The sequence below is a fragment of the Canis lupus genome, chromosome 1 (assembly GCF_003254725.2).
Source record: "Canis lupus dingo isolate Sandy chromosome 1, ASM325472v2, whole genome shotgun sequence".
NCBI classification, from domain to species: domain Eukaryota; kingdom Metazoa; phylum Chordata; class Mammalia; order Carnivora; family Canidae; genus Canis; species Canis lupus.
In genome coordinates, this window is record NC_064243.1 from 36,187,047 (window position 1) to 36,203,594 (window position 16,548).

At 39.6% G+C, this 16,548-nt stretch overlaps 1 protein-coding gene across 12 annotated transcripts in view; it reads left to right on the forward strand.

Moving 5' to 3' along the window:
• UTRN (utrophin) overlaps window positions 1-16,548 on the forward strand; it is a 497,383-nt gene that overhangs the window by 471,755 nt on the left and 9,080 nt on the right. For all 12 annotated transcript variants that reach the window (XM_049113409.1, XM_025422487.3, XM_025422483.3 and 9 more), the window contains 5 exons: window positions 1,033-1,098; window positions 10,034-10,192; window positions 10,580-10,820; window positions 13,874-13,982; window positions 15,195-15,287. In XM_049113409.1, coding sequence (XP_048969366.1) covers window positions 1,033-1,098; window positions 10,034-10,192; window positions 10,580-10,820; window positions 13,874-13,982; window positions 15,195-15,287 — 668 coding nt within the window. The remainder of the gene's footprint in view (window positions 1-1,032; window positions 1,099-10,033; window positions 10,193-10,579; window positions 10,821-13,873; window positions 13,983-15,194; window positions 15,288-16,548) is intronic.

Sequence of the window (16,548 nt, forward strand, 5' to 3'; positions counted from 1 at the left end):
TGCGCTGCCACCCAAAATGTATCTATTTCTGTATGAATCCTATGTCATCGACATGCCTTGATTTGAGAGATGTTTTGCAAGAGTCTTGACTCTATTTTATTTGGAATCTGGGCTCTCATCTTTCCATGTTGTGATTTCCAATCTACCAAACACCTGCTGTACATTCTATGAAGAGTAAATCTCCATGGGATGTGATTATTGACCTCATTAGAATCCATATGCTAGACAAGCAGGATTTAGATAATGTAACTCATTTCAATGAATGAGAGTAGGAACAGAAAGTGTTCTCAGGAGATGGTGCACATGTGAATTAAAACATGTAATTAAATTTATGCTAATGCTTTCTTAATAGAGGCTTATTTTAGAGTCCTTAAACAGTATAGAGTATAGGCAGGTTTTGATGGCATGTACAAACTTTCAGAAGTGTATAGAAGTGTCAATGGTGCTAGCAACTAGCTATTCCTAAAAAGGTTAGTTCAAGTATTGTATAAATAATAATATATGAGCTGAGTCTTGGCCAGATAGAATTTCTGGAAAAAGGTAGGCTTAGACTAATGAAAAAGCATACTTAAAAGCAATGAACTGAGAAAGAACATGGTTTGTTTAAAGGAGTGAGGAGTCAAGGAACAGAAGCCAAAATCCAATAATGAAGGCCCACTTGCTAAGGAGTTGGATTCTGTCCTCAGGTAAAGGGGGAGTCATAGTGAGTGTTTAGACAGGAGAGGAGCATAATCAGATTTATGAGAATGGAGACCCACTGCAGGGTGCAGGAGATCAGTGAGGAGCCTAAGTTAATTAGAAGTCTATGTAACATGGTAAAAGATGAAAGCCTACAAGCTTTAAGGCAGGTGTGATAGAAACATAACTCAACATTAGATGTTCTTTTAAGTTCCCAATCTTTTTAGGAGACCTAAAAAGACCTTTTCATATTTTGTCACAATTAGGACCACTTGAGAACAACTAGAGACTGTAGCACAGTTGACCATGCCCTGTGGAACCACATGAGGGAACGTCTTTATTTTCATTTTTCAGGCTGGCCCAGATGGAAAGGACTAATGGATCTTTCGTCACTGACAGCAGCTCTACCACAGGAAGTGTGTAAGTAAATCATGAAATAAGTGGTGCCTGGGGAGGTGAGTTCTTGTGTCATGGCTGTCGGGAATAATCTTCATTGATGGTGGCTCTGAATTTTGATCCCAATCAAAATTGATAAGTGTGGTTACAAAAATGTCTAGACAGATTTTATGCTTTCAAGCCATGAGAATATAAATGGGATATGTTTATTTTGTTTCATAGAAATTAATGAAAAAATCCTGTATTTGCCAACTAATTTGCCTCAGGAAGATTAGATTGTTCTATTTAGAATTACAGGTATAGATATTAATTCCATTTGTCGTATATTTCTTGTGGATTTAACAAATGTATTTCCACAGAATACATGCCCTTCTATAGAATCCTCTTCCTTCTGCTGGCTCACTTTTTCTCTATAATCCCTGCCATTTAACAACTTTGAACCACACAGGCTTGGACATATTCTCCCCATGCTTCATGGAAAAGTGTTATTTCTTCTGCCAGTATTTTATTATATTAGCAACCAGGAAAAGTCTCGTTGACTTTAGAAAAATACTTAAAAAGACTTTCTAGGCAAATTTTTTTTAAGGATTGTATGTATTTATTCATGAGAGACACAGAGAAGGAGACACAGGGACATAGGAAGAAGAAGAAGCAGGCTTTCCGTAGGAAGCTGGATGTGACTTGATCCCAGAACCATGGGATCATGCCCTGAGCCAAAGGCAGATGCTCAACCACTGAATCACCCAGGGTCCCAACGAGGCAAATATTTTATCTCTGATCATCCTACTACTATGTGTCATCTTGCTTTGGAACTCTTCCCTTTTGCTCCCCCTCCTTGGAATTAACATTTTTTATTTTGTGTGATGTCTAAAAGATTTCAGTAGTGTCAGGTTTACTTGACTTAGGTAAATTCACTGTTGTTTGGATCTGGTGGGAGCTGGAAGGCAACCCAGGAAATTACAGAACATAGTGCTCAGGTGTTTTATACTGAAAAAAAAGACATGGAGAGAGCCAAGGAACAGTACCTGAAGCAGTCTACTATAGACTCCCTATCAATATTTCAAAAACTGTTTTACTGTCCATTAAGCTTACAAATAAAAATGTCTGGAGGTTTTTCAATTTTAAATTTCAAACATTAGCATGTTAATACTTTACAAGAATAGAGTAGTGATTTATACATTATTATTCATGTGCTATGAATATGAAACAATTCCCAAATCAAGATAATAGCATATTTATAATGCTTGTTTCATAGTTAGCTACTAGTATGTATTTTATAAAAAGCAGTTAGATGACTTGAGTATTCCCTAAATCAATGTAATTTCCACAAGGTTGAATTCGATGAAATAAAAAATAATAATTAAAACCAAAATAATTAAAACCAAATTTAAATTATTTAAAATGAGTTTGTCACGCCCTGTGAATGGAGGAAAGGTAATGCTCAAATTTAGTACATCCTACTTCAAGGATTTTAAACTCTATTTTAAAATTTAACACTGATGTCTGAGAAAAAGTAATCAGATGACTAACAGCTGAATACATTTTAATACACTGTCATTAGCTATATTAACTCATTCATCTGTTCAAAAATATTTATTATATACCTACAGTGCAGTGGTGTGCTAGAGCCAGTTGTTACCTTTTTCCCAAAGTTCGTAAGCTGTTCATTAAACACAGCCATTTATAGAAATTAATTTGTATACACTTACAATTAAATAAATTAGATTCAAATGATAACAAAAAAACAAACCCCATCATGCCCTAGTTATCTACTTCATTTTACTATTATCTATGTTTTCTGGGGTAATTTATTGTATTTGTCAGTTGGTGTTCCACTGTGTATCTTTTCCAAACTCTACTTTCAGTAAAGTCATTAGCTTGAAATTGGCCTTGGTGAAAGTATTTAAGCCATAGAAATTGCAAAAGCTACAATTCAGGGCCTTTTTATTCATTTATTTTCTGGAAAGTTTTTTTTTTTTAAATAATAAATTTATTTAAAAAATAAATAAATCTTTTTTTAAGATTTTATTTATTTATTCATGAGAGACACAGAGAGAGAGAGGCAAAGACACAGGCAGAGGGAGAAGCAGGCTCCATGCCAGAAGCCCGATGTGGGACTCAATCCAGGGACCCCAGGATCACGCCCTGGGCTGGAGGCAGGCGCTAAACTGCTGAGCCACCGGGGCTGCCCTGGAAAGCTTGTTAAATCTATCAGCATGCCACTGCTACACACCCAGTACTGTAAAAGTCTACTGTAACTACTATCAAGTAAGACTGTAAGTACTGTAACTACTTACTGATGTAAGTACTGTCTCCATGAATCGTGCTGGCTAGAGGAGAGTCCATTGATGTTTCTATAGAGGAAGAACATGGGAAGGGAATTTTTTTTAAAAAGATATATTTATTTATTTTGAGAGAGAGAAAGCACACAAACAGGGAAGGGCAGAGGGGGAGGAAGAGAGAATCAGACTCCCCACTAAGCAGAGAGCCCAATGCTCAAGCCCTGGACCCTGACATCAGGACCTGAGGCGAAACCAAGAGTCAAATACTCAACCGACTTGATAGACAGATTAATGACCCCCCCCAAATAACTTCACATCCTAATCCCTGTAAGCTATGAATGTGCCACTTTATTTTTTTTATTTTTATTTTTTTCATTTTATTTTTTTTTAAGATTTTTTTAAATTTATTTATTCATGGAAGAAAGAGAGAGAGAGGCAGAGACACAGACAGAGGGAGAAGCAGACTCCGTGCAGGGAGCCTGACGTGGGAATCGATCCCGGGATGCCAGGATCACGCCCTGGGCTGAAGGCAGTGCCAAACCGCTGAGCCACCCGGGCTGCCCAATGTGCCACTTTATGTGGCAAAAGGGACTTTGCACATGTGATTAAGTTAAGGATCTTGAGATGGGGAAATTATAATATTTCCTTAAGCATTTCCGTTTTAGCCAGTACTCTTGACAAAGTGAGTAAGTATTGCACATCCTACCATAAATACCTTTTCTCCCAGTGCATGGAACCTTACAATGAGGATGCTTCTTACCTCCTTTGGGCTAATGACTCCTCAGAATTTGTGATGGGAGGGTTAACAACCAAGCCCCAGTGTTTCTTTCTCTGACTGCCCTTCTGTGTTTCTCATCTAATAATTGAATACCTTGGATCACAAGATACATGAAGACATCTTCACTGCTCTTATCAGGATGCTGTGCTGTTCTTTCTTTGCTCTCACCTTGTTTCCTACACCATCTTACTGTGGAAGCAGGAAGTATGCCACATACTCTAACCTTGGCCTTCTTTGGAAATTTCGTAAAGCTCCAGTGTTGAAATGGTCATGACACAATCCTGCGACTATAGATGACAGTTCTCTATACCACTTGACAGTATTATCAGCTTGTGAGCAAGGGTTCGGTGGCTTCTTAAGGAAGCCTTGGCTCTTTTGCTTCAGTCTGAGGTCTGCCTTGAGGCAACCAGCTTCAGAATATTAGCAACTTGTATTGTTGTTGGCTAAAATGAAAAACTAACCCAGAATGACTTAAGCAAAAGAAAAAAAAAGTATTAGCAAATTTCTAAAGTACATTTTAGAATTTTTCTCATTCCTGAATTCCCGACCTTTCCTCCAAGTTCTTTTGAATGGTGGTTTTGTTATTCTAATAGGTAATAAAAATATTAGGTTTCTCTTAACAAAAGGTATGATTCAAAAACAACCACCATCTCTCCCTCCATGAATAGCATATTAGGAGCCTGGCACTGCTCTAAACACTTTGCCCACCTTTGCTTATTTAATCCTCATAGGACCCTTGGAGGTGCTATTCTTGTTTCTGTGACTGCCATTTTACAGATGAGTACATTGAGGAGGCCCTGTGAGGTTAAGGAGCTTGCCTAGGGTCTCGCTGTCAGTAAGTAGTGGGATTCAGACCCAGGCAGCCTGGTTCAAGACACAGGCCCTCCTGACCACTCCTGACCACCTCTGACCTGTTGCTCCTCCACTGCGTGGGAAGGGAGGGCTTCCCAGATAGGAGCACTGCCATAGGGGCGGGGATGAAGAGGGTCAGAGCATCCACAGTCTTTGAGTTCATCACTTTCCTTGGCCCAGTCTTGTCCATTCTCTATCCACACTTCAGCTTCATAGTGCAGACCTAATTAAAAGAGTTTGTAATTCACTACCTCCAATGCTGATCTCCTAAATGTGGTTTGGGATGATGTCAGCAGTGGGTAATAAAAGAAATCTTTATGCTTTCAGGTGTGAATTTTGAGATTTGAACCTGTGATTCTAAGTTACCCAAGGTCCTTTTAGTCATTTGTGTCTTCAAAAGCAGCCATCCTACCCTGCAGTTTGAGCCTTTCTCTGTTCCTCAGATTGGTCTATGGAACCAATTCCCTGGCTCCCGACAGTGTTCATCTTCGGTGAAGCTGGTTAATTAGCTGCTTCGTTCCCATGCATCACAGGCTGCTGCCTCCCCAACCTAGACATGAGTCAGTTTCACAGCTCTTCCCCCACACAGACCCAATTCTCAGTGCTCCAGTGCTCCCTTTCCTCCTGAAAGTCTGACTCTGGATGATTTAAAAAGGTGTCAATTTTGAGGATATTAATTTTCTTCGAAGGAGGAATTGAACATCCATGACTCAAACAGAAACAGGAGCCAGGATAGTCCTGGGGAATCTCAGTAGCAGGAACTCAAGGATAGATCCTTAGGCCACTGCCATCAGGATGTCTCCCTCCATCTGCTATCTGCCCTTGAGTGACACTATTTGATGTGGAAAGATCAAACTTGGGTATGGTTTGCACTGGCATCGCTGTTTGCACCTCTGAATCCTGGAACAGAACAATCTTTGAAAGGAAGGAAATTATTGTTATTTTTATTTATGTCTTACCTACTTTCAAAAGGTCATTGAATGACTCACAGTTCTTTTGTCATCTGATATGTACTAATTTTGTCATCTAGATAGTATTTACTATGAGTGACTTAAACATAATATAATTATATTCCATTTAATGGTATTTCAGTGGTGCAGACTTATATTTTTGCAACCTTTTCTATTTTAGTACTAATGACATTTAAAGGCCCTCATTTGGTACTTCATATGAAATCTGTATTGAAAGGGTATACTCTTGGTTTTTACTACATATAATTAAGAACTTGAATGTATTTATTTTTGTATTTAAGTTTTAGGCCTAATAACCTTGAGAAACAAGGCAAAAATTATATGTTATACATAAATGATTTTTTTTTTTAGAAATTGCCTTATATCCCTTTCAGATGCCTTAATGAAAAAGTGTAATTATGGTGGTGATTATGGTGATTACAATAATAAATTAAACCGTCAGCTCCTCAGAAGAAATGACGCTTGTAAACATGTCAATGTTTACAATAGAATGTATCTCAGATCTAATTTTGACTTGTTTGTGTGTGTATTTGTTTCACTGTGGCTAGTCCTCAAATCTTGAAAACAAAAATTTAGTTGGTGTTAATATCGAGCACTGAGTATAGTACCTGAGTCAGATAGTTGCTGGAATGAATGTTCTAAGGGCATCAGTGGTCTGATGGTGTCTTGTGACAGGGGAGGAGGTCTAGCTAGGATCCATTATCAAGTCATAGACCCACCAGAGAGCTTACGGGACTTGAGTTTTCCTTTAGCTCTTCCTGTCCACATTAAATATTTTTTTTAACTTTTACTTTTAGTCCTTTATTTTCCCTTACGTGAATTGTTCATAGGAATCATATGACTGTTTTTAACCAAAGTGAGGGGATGCCTGGGTGGCTCAGTGATTGAGCATCTGCTTTTGGCTCAGGGCATGATCCCAGTTTAGGGATCAAGTTCCACATCAGGATCCCTGTGAGAAGCCTGCTTCTCCCTCTGCCTGTGTCTCTGCCTCTCTCTGTGTCTCTCATGAATAAATAAATAAAATCTTAAAAAAAAAATAAATAACCATAGTGAAATCAGTTTACCTCTTATTTATTGCAATACCTGAGATTAGTATCTCCTTTTGTTTTATTTTGCATTATTCTTGCTTGTTCTTTTTGCGCATTTGCATGATCTGGCTAGTCACATGCATGGCTGGGTTAGGACTCTAGACATTGCTCCTTAGCCTTTTGAAACTGGATATTATAGAGAGGCTAAACCTTTTGCAAGAGTGACTGTTTTGTTTGATTTCTGGTTGATTGCTTATGATGCTTTATCCTTAAAATATAGAAATTTCATGAGGGTTTCTCTTTTGTTTTTGTTTGGGGGGGATACTCAGTCTTTCTAGTTTCCATACTTTTTTTGTCTCAGCCTGAGAAATATTTACAAAATGTTGTGTTATACTCTTACTTTGCTATTACTTTATGTCCACTGTATCTTTATACTTTTATTGTTCCTCTCTATGTATTAGTTCTCTATTTTTTAATCCTCTCTTACTTTGCCTTCTCTCTCCACCTGAACTAGATAAAATGCCTCCAAACACTGGCAATGATAAAGATCACAGACTTAAAGTCTTTCCAACCTTAGCAGCTAATTGGTGTTGCATCATGTTGATACATTAGCCTGTAGCCAGCTTCTGCCCTTCATAACAGCTAGGGTTAGCCAGGCGCCTGGTGGCTCAGTCAGTTAAGCATCAACTCTTGATCCTTTGCTCAGGTCTTAATCTCAGGGTTGTGAGTTCAAGTCCCATGTTGGGCTCTACACTGAGTATGGAGCCTAGTTAAATAAATATATAATAGTTAAGTTTAGGCTATTGACCATATATTTCCCATCAGGAAAATGGCCACCTGTCACACATACCCTTGCCACATTTCTATCTGATTTAGCTACATGTGCAGCCCAGGGGCTTTTAAATGCTACTGCTCTGCAGTGATGCCATACCTATTCCCTCCTCTTATCCTCATCCTTCTTAAGTTAGGAATAAGCATGGGATTCTTCTAGAAGCTACTTTATTTGTTTTTCAGCTCACTGCATTTTCTCTGGAAAGGTCATCAAAAGTTGGTGCCATAGCTTATTTCAGTCTTTATCCCATCCATGTTCCTTATTTCCAGTTTCTCACTGAGTGGTAAAGGTCCTACTCCTTCCCATCTGAAGTTGATAGTAGAAGGATGTGAGGTTAGATATTGATGTTTATATTGTGATCCTAAGTAAAGTGTATGACCTTTATTTTTGCTAAATATATGTCCACACACACTCTCTCCATGTAGAACTTTGAGAGAAGGAGAGGCTACCAATTAAGGAAGCAAAAGATATCAATCAGTAGTTTATCTGAACCTTTGCTTTGGCTGTTCTGCAGGCATAACACTCATCTTTCTCTTTTGCTTCATCATATCATTCTGCTCTCAATGCTCAGGACAAACCTTTTCTATGAGTTCACTAATTCTCAGAGGCAATTTCAAGTCCCCTTTAAATCACATAGGAAACTGTGATCACACAGTGTTGCAATTTCAAATCAGACTCAGAAGAATCAAAGAGCTTACCTCGTATCAAGTGTTGCTCATTAGGCACAGGGCACAAATAAGAGGTCCCAGACTGCCATCACAGCTCACTAGGTTCTTTCTGACTGCGTTAGGGTATGCTCTGACCCCAGTGTGACAAGACGAGGTCTCTAAAGCGACATTTGCAGTTACATCACTTTCAGAGGAGCTGGTTCATCTTGAGATAGCTCCATTTTATACCCTAAGAGCTACATGTTTTACATGTTTTTCTGAAGCCCTATCCTATAAATCCATAGATTCTAGGATTTGTTTACCAAACACTATCAAAACAGACCAGGTCCAATCTGCTAAAGTATATATTCCACAGCTAGAGCATCCAGCTAGCATTAGCCAGGAGGTCTTTCCTTTCCATGACTATAGAGAGATCCAACTGAATCTCCCCATAAAAAAAGAGAAGGTCTTCCAGGCATGCTGCTGAACATTTCCTTCTCAAGATTGTATCAATTTTGTCTATTTTATGATGCTTCTGTTTCTGTCAGTTGTTACATTCGACCACATGATCGATATGTCTGATTCATTAGACAAGTAGTTAGAAAAGTAGGAGAGTCTAAGTAACTGTAGTTTCTTGTTTTAATGCAAAATGATTGATCCTAGTGAAGACATGCTGATAAATCAAGTAAAATATCTGCAGATATTTTATAAATATCTACAATCATAATTTTTGCTATGTCTTTGGATGAAAGAATCTGAGGATTATATTCTTCCATTCTGTGGGTTAACAAAGCATGACAAAATGGCTTTCAACCAAATGCTAAAGACGGTGAAATCAGCTTAGGCCTTAGTCCATTTGTGCTGCTTTAACACAATATTATTGGCTGGGCAGCTTAGAAATGACATTTATTTATCACAGAGTTGGAGGCTGGAAGTTCAAGATCAAGATACTAGCAGATTTGGGGTCCAGTGAGAGCCCTCTTCCTGGTTCATAAATGGCTTTCTTCTCACTTTGTCGTCATGTGACAAAAGGGGGAAGCCATCGCTCTAGACTCTCTAAGGACACTAATCTTGTTCGTGAAGCTCCACCCCCATGATCTGATCACCTCCCAAAGGCCCTGCCTCCAGGTGCCATCACACTGGAAGTGAAGTTTCCACATATGAATTTTGGTGATATACAGTTTATTTTTAAGTCTTTTAATCTACTCTTTTGGCATTCAATTACTGATTATGCCTAACATATCTTTTATATTAACTGTTTAAGTAGTGTACCTTCTTGGATACTTCTGCTGAGTAGAATCTCTTCTAAGGTTTGTCATATGTACATGTTAGCCTAAGGCAAAACAGGAAATGGTGGTATGTAGAGTACACGTACCTTTTAGATAAATATCTTCCTAGAGTTTTAGAGGTACATTAGAGGGATTTTGAGCTTTAAGGCAAACCTGGCCCAGCAGCCATCCCCATCATCATTATTTCTATTTCCCTAATATCCAAAGACATCCATACCCACATGGGAGCCTCCATATGTGTGTGTGTGTGTGTGTGTGTGTGTGTGTTTTGTCTCCCTAGGGAGGACGAGCATGCCCTCATCCAGCAGTACTGTCAGACGCTTGGAGGGGAGTCCCCAGTCAGCCAGCCCCAGAGTCCAGCTCAGATCCTGAAGTCGGTAGAAAGGGAAGAACGTGGAGAACTGGAGCGGATCATTGCCGACTTGGAGGAAGAACAAAGGTGCGCCCAACCTGGGAGAAGAAGCTAAGTCCCCCTGGGCAAACTTCTGAAGGGAAATTCTTTAATAATAACTTCAGTATGATCCCTACCCATTCTCTTTTCAGAGGTGTTTTCTAAGAAATCAAGGTGGAGTCCAGGTTTTAGAGGAGACTAATAAACTGGGACACTGTGATCACACATGTGAGGGTTCCTGGACCGTGTCTGTCAGAACACTTGCTTAAAGCTATAGTTTTGTTCATGCGTACTCATCTCACTGTCAAGAAATGTTTTTAGAAAGAATGTTTCTAGAAAGAAAGAAGTAGCCTCAGTTAAATCTGGAGCTCGTGGGCAGTTTCAGAGAAGACGATGCACCCAATGGTAATTCCAATTTTTCCTTCTCTGCGTTAGAAACCTGCAGGTGGAATATGAGCAGCTGAAGGAGCAACACCTGAGAAGGGGTCTCCCTGTCGGGTCACCTCCAGACTCTGTTGTATCTCCTCACCACACGTCTGAAGACTCGGAGCTCATCGCAGAAGCCAAACTCCTTAGGCAGCACAAAGGGCGGCTGGAGGCTCGGATGCAGATTTTAGAAGATCATAATAAGCAGCTGGAATCTCAACTCCATCGCCTTCGACAGCTGCTGGAGCAGGTAGAGTGTGTGGAACTCAATGTGGCACCCGTGCCCCCCACCCTCAGCTCCGTCTGTCTCGGGGGGTGGTCCCAGCTTCAGCAGAGAGGCTCCCCTACAGCCTCTCACCTCCGTGCTTAATTTAGGCTCTTCAGATGGAAGCATCATATTTTCCACAGGCTCAAAAAGTGGGCTTGCCCCACTTAAAATGGAATTTCCCATTCTTGTATAACCCTGAAATCTAACCCAGTTCTGAATATTTAAAGGGAAAAGACCCTGTAACATACATCTGCATAAATGACATGTGGGAACTCTGTAGAGACTAAGGGGAAGGAAGCCATTGGAGCTCTTCATACTACAGCCTTCCTTTCAGTGAGCTCTTTTCAAGAAATTCAGTGACAGATGTTTATTAATGAGCAGCTATCACTTCCTAACATCGAGCCATGTTTTATGGCAGTTGTTGGCACACTTTTCTGACAGTAAGAAATATAATTTACATTATGATGAATGTATACCTGCATGATGAATACAACATAATAATTGCCATTATAAAAAATGCTGTCTCTTATTTTCTTTTTTTTAAGATTTTATTTATTTATTCATGAGAGACATAGAAAGAGAGAGAGAGGCAGAGACACAGGCAGAGGGAGAAGCAGGCTCCATGAAGGGAGCCCGACGTGAGACTTGATCCCAGGTCTCTAGGATCACACCCCGGGCTGAAGGCGGCGCTAAACCGCTGAGCCACCGGGGCTGCCCTTATTTTCTATCTTTTTAAGTTTCTTTCCTTCCTCTTTCTGTCTGTCCTTCCTCTCTTCCTTCCTGTGTTTCTCGTTTCTCTTTCTCCCTCCCTCATTCCCATTTTTCATCTCTCCCTTTTCTTTCTTCATGCTGGGTCAGTACCTACCAAATCAATTTTATAGCTCATCAGGGGATAATAGCCCACAATTTTGAAAAACACTCTTCTTTGGGATATAAAAGAAGCATCAAACGTAGTTTTTTTCCTTCTTGTTGCTTTGCAGTCCTATTAGAGACGGAGACAAGACAGTATAATATACAGCAAGATAGTATCACACATAAAGACACAACACTATGGAGAATTAGCTACTTGCTTAAATCTAGCAGTTAAAGAATAGGAGTTGTATCAGAGAACTAGACATGAAGATGCCTGGGTAGCAGGTGCATATTGGGTAATCCCCACAGATGGGGCTAGACTTTATCTTTCTTGAAGAATCCCTGACATCACCATTCATGTTGTCTTTCGCCGTTTCCTCTGGCCTGTGTAGCATGGGGCCCCAGGCAGTGAATAGGCCATGCCTTTCTCCAGAAAGGATTTATCCAGTCAGAGGCCGAAACAACTTTTCCTCCAGTGATCTTCTCAAATGTCAGAAAACCATCTTGTCACAGTTGCTGTCAGTATCTTTTAACTTGTCAGATTCATCCAGAACAGCGTGATTTCTGCATTACCTACACAGCAGGCCACAGATCACCCCTTTTGACCATATACTTTTCTGTATATGTCTGTCACTGTTTCAGGATTTGTGTCAGAATGTTTTAAGGAAGGCTTGCTTTGGACCTCCAAACCGAGCATCATTAGAAAACACTAGTTCCCCTCGAGCTTTCCTGAAGCCCTCTGGAATGTTTGAGTCTTCTCTGGTGCTGGTCACATACGTTGGAACAGCCACATTGCAAGCCCCGTGTTTTTGAAGTTTCCCCATGGTGGCTGTAGAAGGGATGAATTTTTCCTTGAAATCTCTGATTTAAAATATGAAGTGTTATTATTAACCTAGTGCAGCGATAGAATCACTGCGGAGGGAAGCCGTGCTCAAAAGCTTTATTTGCCATAGCCTGTTGGAGAGCTAACGGCTCTTCTGCTTCTCTACTCCCCTCCCCCTGACTCTCTCCATCCCATTAGACAGAGCTGCCTAATGGCTCATGTGCCTTCAGAATTGCACAGTAATGCTTTTAGAGATAGCTGGTATCTAAATGGCTCTGTATATCCCAGACTGTGGGCCTCTTATCTCTTCTTAATGATTTAGCATGAATGCCAGAAGTAGATGGAAAAATCACCTGACAGTAAAAAACGGGCGAAAGCACCAGACTTCAACGAATATAAATTGAATGGGAAGACTGGCATCAAAAATGTTGTAACGTCTGCCTTCTCTGTAAAATGGATCACACTTTGTAATTTGAACACATACTTGTCAGTGTGTCTGTCACCATTTCAAAGCTTTGTGCAGAGCATGTTTACAAAATGCTTACTGTGTGTAAGATTGTATTCTAATCTCTGTGGAAATACTAACCGATCATCCTCCTCACAGAATCCTTTGGCACAGGCACTCTTTTTACCATCCCCAGTTTCTAAGTAAAGAATCCAAGGCACACAAGGTTATAAAATTTGCTCAGACTTAGGTAGGTTCTGAGTGGTGGAGTTTGAATTCAAGCATGTGAATCCAAAATTGTGTCCTTACCTTTCCAGTATTGCCTTCAAATATTAATTTAAATAAAGAAATTAGCTGATTTTGAAATTAGATAAATTTACTGTATGAGAAGCAGTGCTCCTTTTTTTTTTTTTTAATTTTATTTTATGATAGTCACAGAGAGAGAGAAAGAGGCAGAGACACAGGCAGAGGGAGAAGCAGGCTCCATGCACCGGGAGCCTGACGTGGGATTCGATCCCTGGTCTCCAGGATCGTGCCCTAGGCCAAAGGCAGGCGCCAAACAGCTGCACCACCCAGGGATCCCAATGCTCCTTTTTAAAAGATGAATGCAACCTGTTTCTAAATTCACTTGGTTGACATAAAAATCATAGAAAAATTGAGGGATGAAACTGACACTGGTAAAGGTCACATTCTAACCCACTGAGCTCTTCAAGGAGCCCAAACTGAAGGAGACAGATCACTCAGTACTCATGTAAAGTACTAGGGAGCCCACCAAACTGATGAAAACGTGTATTCTAAATTTCTGTGGCCCAAGAACCCACATGATTTAATTATCTACAGATGTAAGAACCGAAAATGCTTTCTTTAGCAGTTGTTTGAATCCTTCCCTGCTTTAACTTCTGAATGTGATTGCAGCCTGAATCGGATTCCCGAATCAACGGCGTCTCCCCCTGGGCTTCACCTCAGCAGTCTGCTCTGAGCTACTCGCTGGATCCTGACCCTGACCCACAGTTCCACCAAGCAGGTTGGTGTCCCCAGGACCTGGCTAACCGCCCCCTCCCCAGCTCTGCTCTGCACTTTGCCATTTCATTTTAAATAGTCTTCTTACTCACCCATGCCTTAGAGCATAAAGGAGTTTCATATTCTCTTTGTGTGCAGCTGCATACAAAGACATTTTAACAACATCCAGAAAGCAAACATTTTAGAATAATAATCTATAATACATTTGCTTATATAATGTGTCAGAGTGGATTGAATTTTGGCAAAAGATGAAAAAAAGTGCTCTTTCCTTTTGAGATGAGCAATAATTTGATTTTTGCTCTGCCTTCAGAATGATTTTTTTAAAGTAAATATTCTGTCTCTAAAATTTATATTTGTACATATTTGGAATATAATCCTAAAGTATATTATATCAAGGATGGGTTTCTCTGCCCAGGTCTGGAAACTGAATAGTCTGCTTTTTCCATGCTAGCTTCTATCCTATAGATATTGCCATCTTCCTTGTCCCCATCTGAAACCAAGGTCTCACTCACTCGGCCCGTCCTTGGTCCAAAAGGGGCTTGCCACTGCTGCTAGGAAGGACTCTGTCAACCAGCATTCAGGAATGACATTTTGTTATTGATGAAATTTAAGTTCTAAAATTCCCCTTAGGACCACACATTTTAACCAAATTAATTTGTTTATATATTTTACTATATTAATCAGAAAAAAACTAAAATATCAATATTCTCTTGTTTTAAATAAGTGAATTAGTTTGCTATTGGTTATAGAATAAAAAACAGCAAAGTAAAAAGTATCTTATAAAATACTTCTAGATTTGTGGCAATATAAGCTAGCCCATGCCACACTCTTTAAGAAGAAAGAAAGAAGGGGAAAAAAAAACTGATAGAATATTTTTTTTCTCTGAAAAAACACTTGGAATGCAAAATAATGGAATTCCATTTAATAAATTGAAGTAATGGGACTGCATTACTTATTTTTCACTCCTAAATTTTCCCCTGGCACATGGAATCTTCCAACAGAAACATCTAATACATTTTATTTATATGAAATTACCAACAAAGTGATACAAAAATGGTTTTGGTAGTGTTCCCTAAAATTGTCCTCTTCAAGGAGAATGATTTTCATGTTGATATTGAGAGGCTAGGGTTAGTATTTTCTCCCAACATTGGGTTTTGGTAGATGGCTGGGCATTTCTTTCAAAACTGTTTGTTCTTCTTTTCCTCTGCTGTGGCAGTGGCCGAGGACCTGCTGGCTCCCCCACATGACACCAGCACGGACCTCACAGAGTTTATGGAGCAGATCAATAGTACATTTCCATCTTGCTGCCGTGAGTATGAGAGATCCTAACACTACCACTACGACGTTCCCTTCCATTTCTTTTTTCCTGCTTGGGGCCCTTTGTCTTCTTTGGTAGGATAGCAAAAACCAGTATTAGAAAGAGGATTGAATATTATTTGGAAATAAATCAAACTTTCTATGTGTCGACAAAGCAAATGAAGCTCAGCTTAATGCCATCACATCACTGGGCTGCAGTGATATAGTCCTGTTCTTTGAGAGGTTCCATTGTCCCTTATGAATGATATAGCCTGACGGCAAATGAAACAAGCCCCTTTGTAAGAAATTACCTCTCTCCAGCACAAACTATAGTAAGAAATGTGTTATTATTTCAAAAAAGAGCTTTCGGCAGCATACCAAACAAAGCATGAAAATAGCTTCTTCTGATGTAATTCCCTCTTTAAAAAAAAAAAAGTTATTTTTAACTAATCTCTACATCCAACATGGGGCCCAAACCCACAACCCCCAGATCAAGAGTCGCATCTCCACCGACTAAGCTAGCCAGGTGGCCTCACTCTCTTTTCTTTTTTTTTTTTTTTTTAAGATTTATTTATTTATTCATTCAGAGAGAGCAAAGAGAGAGGCAGAGACACAGGCAGAGGGAGAAGCAGGCTCCATGCAGGAAGCCCAATGTGGGACTCGATCCTGGGTCTCCAGGATCACACCCCGGGCTGCAGGCTGCAGGCGGCGCTAAACCGCTGCGCCACCGGGGCTACCCCTCACTCTCTTTTCTTCACACATTGTTCCCTGATGTCATCAGATTCAGTTCTGCAAGGGGATTATCTTCAGGATTTTTTTTCTCTTTGATTTTCTTTCTTCTGGTTTCTTTCCTTGTGGAATAAAACAATCACTGCATAAAGGCCAAATAATTGAAGGCATCACAGATTATGACCCTGTGACTTTTCTATATGAACTATCAAGAGCCAGAAAATAATCAAAAGAAAGCAGCTGAAATCCCAGGGGAAATTATGTAATGTTATTTATTGATTTTTTCCCCCAAACTTTTTGACTTTAGCCTCTTGTCACCTCACAGTTTCTACTGAGCTCTCACCAGAAACACTTATGCTATTTCAAACAGAAGCAGCTTACTTGTATGTATGCATACTACTTGATGCCACAGTTTATTTTAAATAATCTTTTAAAGAAATATGAATATATCATTTATTTTAGGGTGATTTCCTCTCAAATTTATTTTAAATCTAGACAGCCACTAAATTAAGATTTTAGTATGTATATATACTACTGTAATGTAT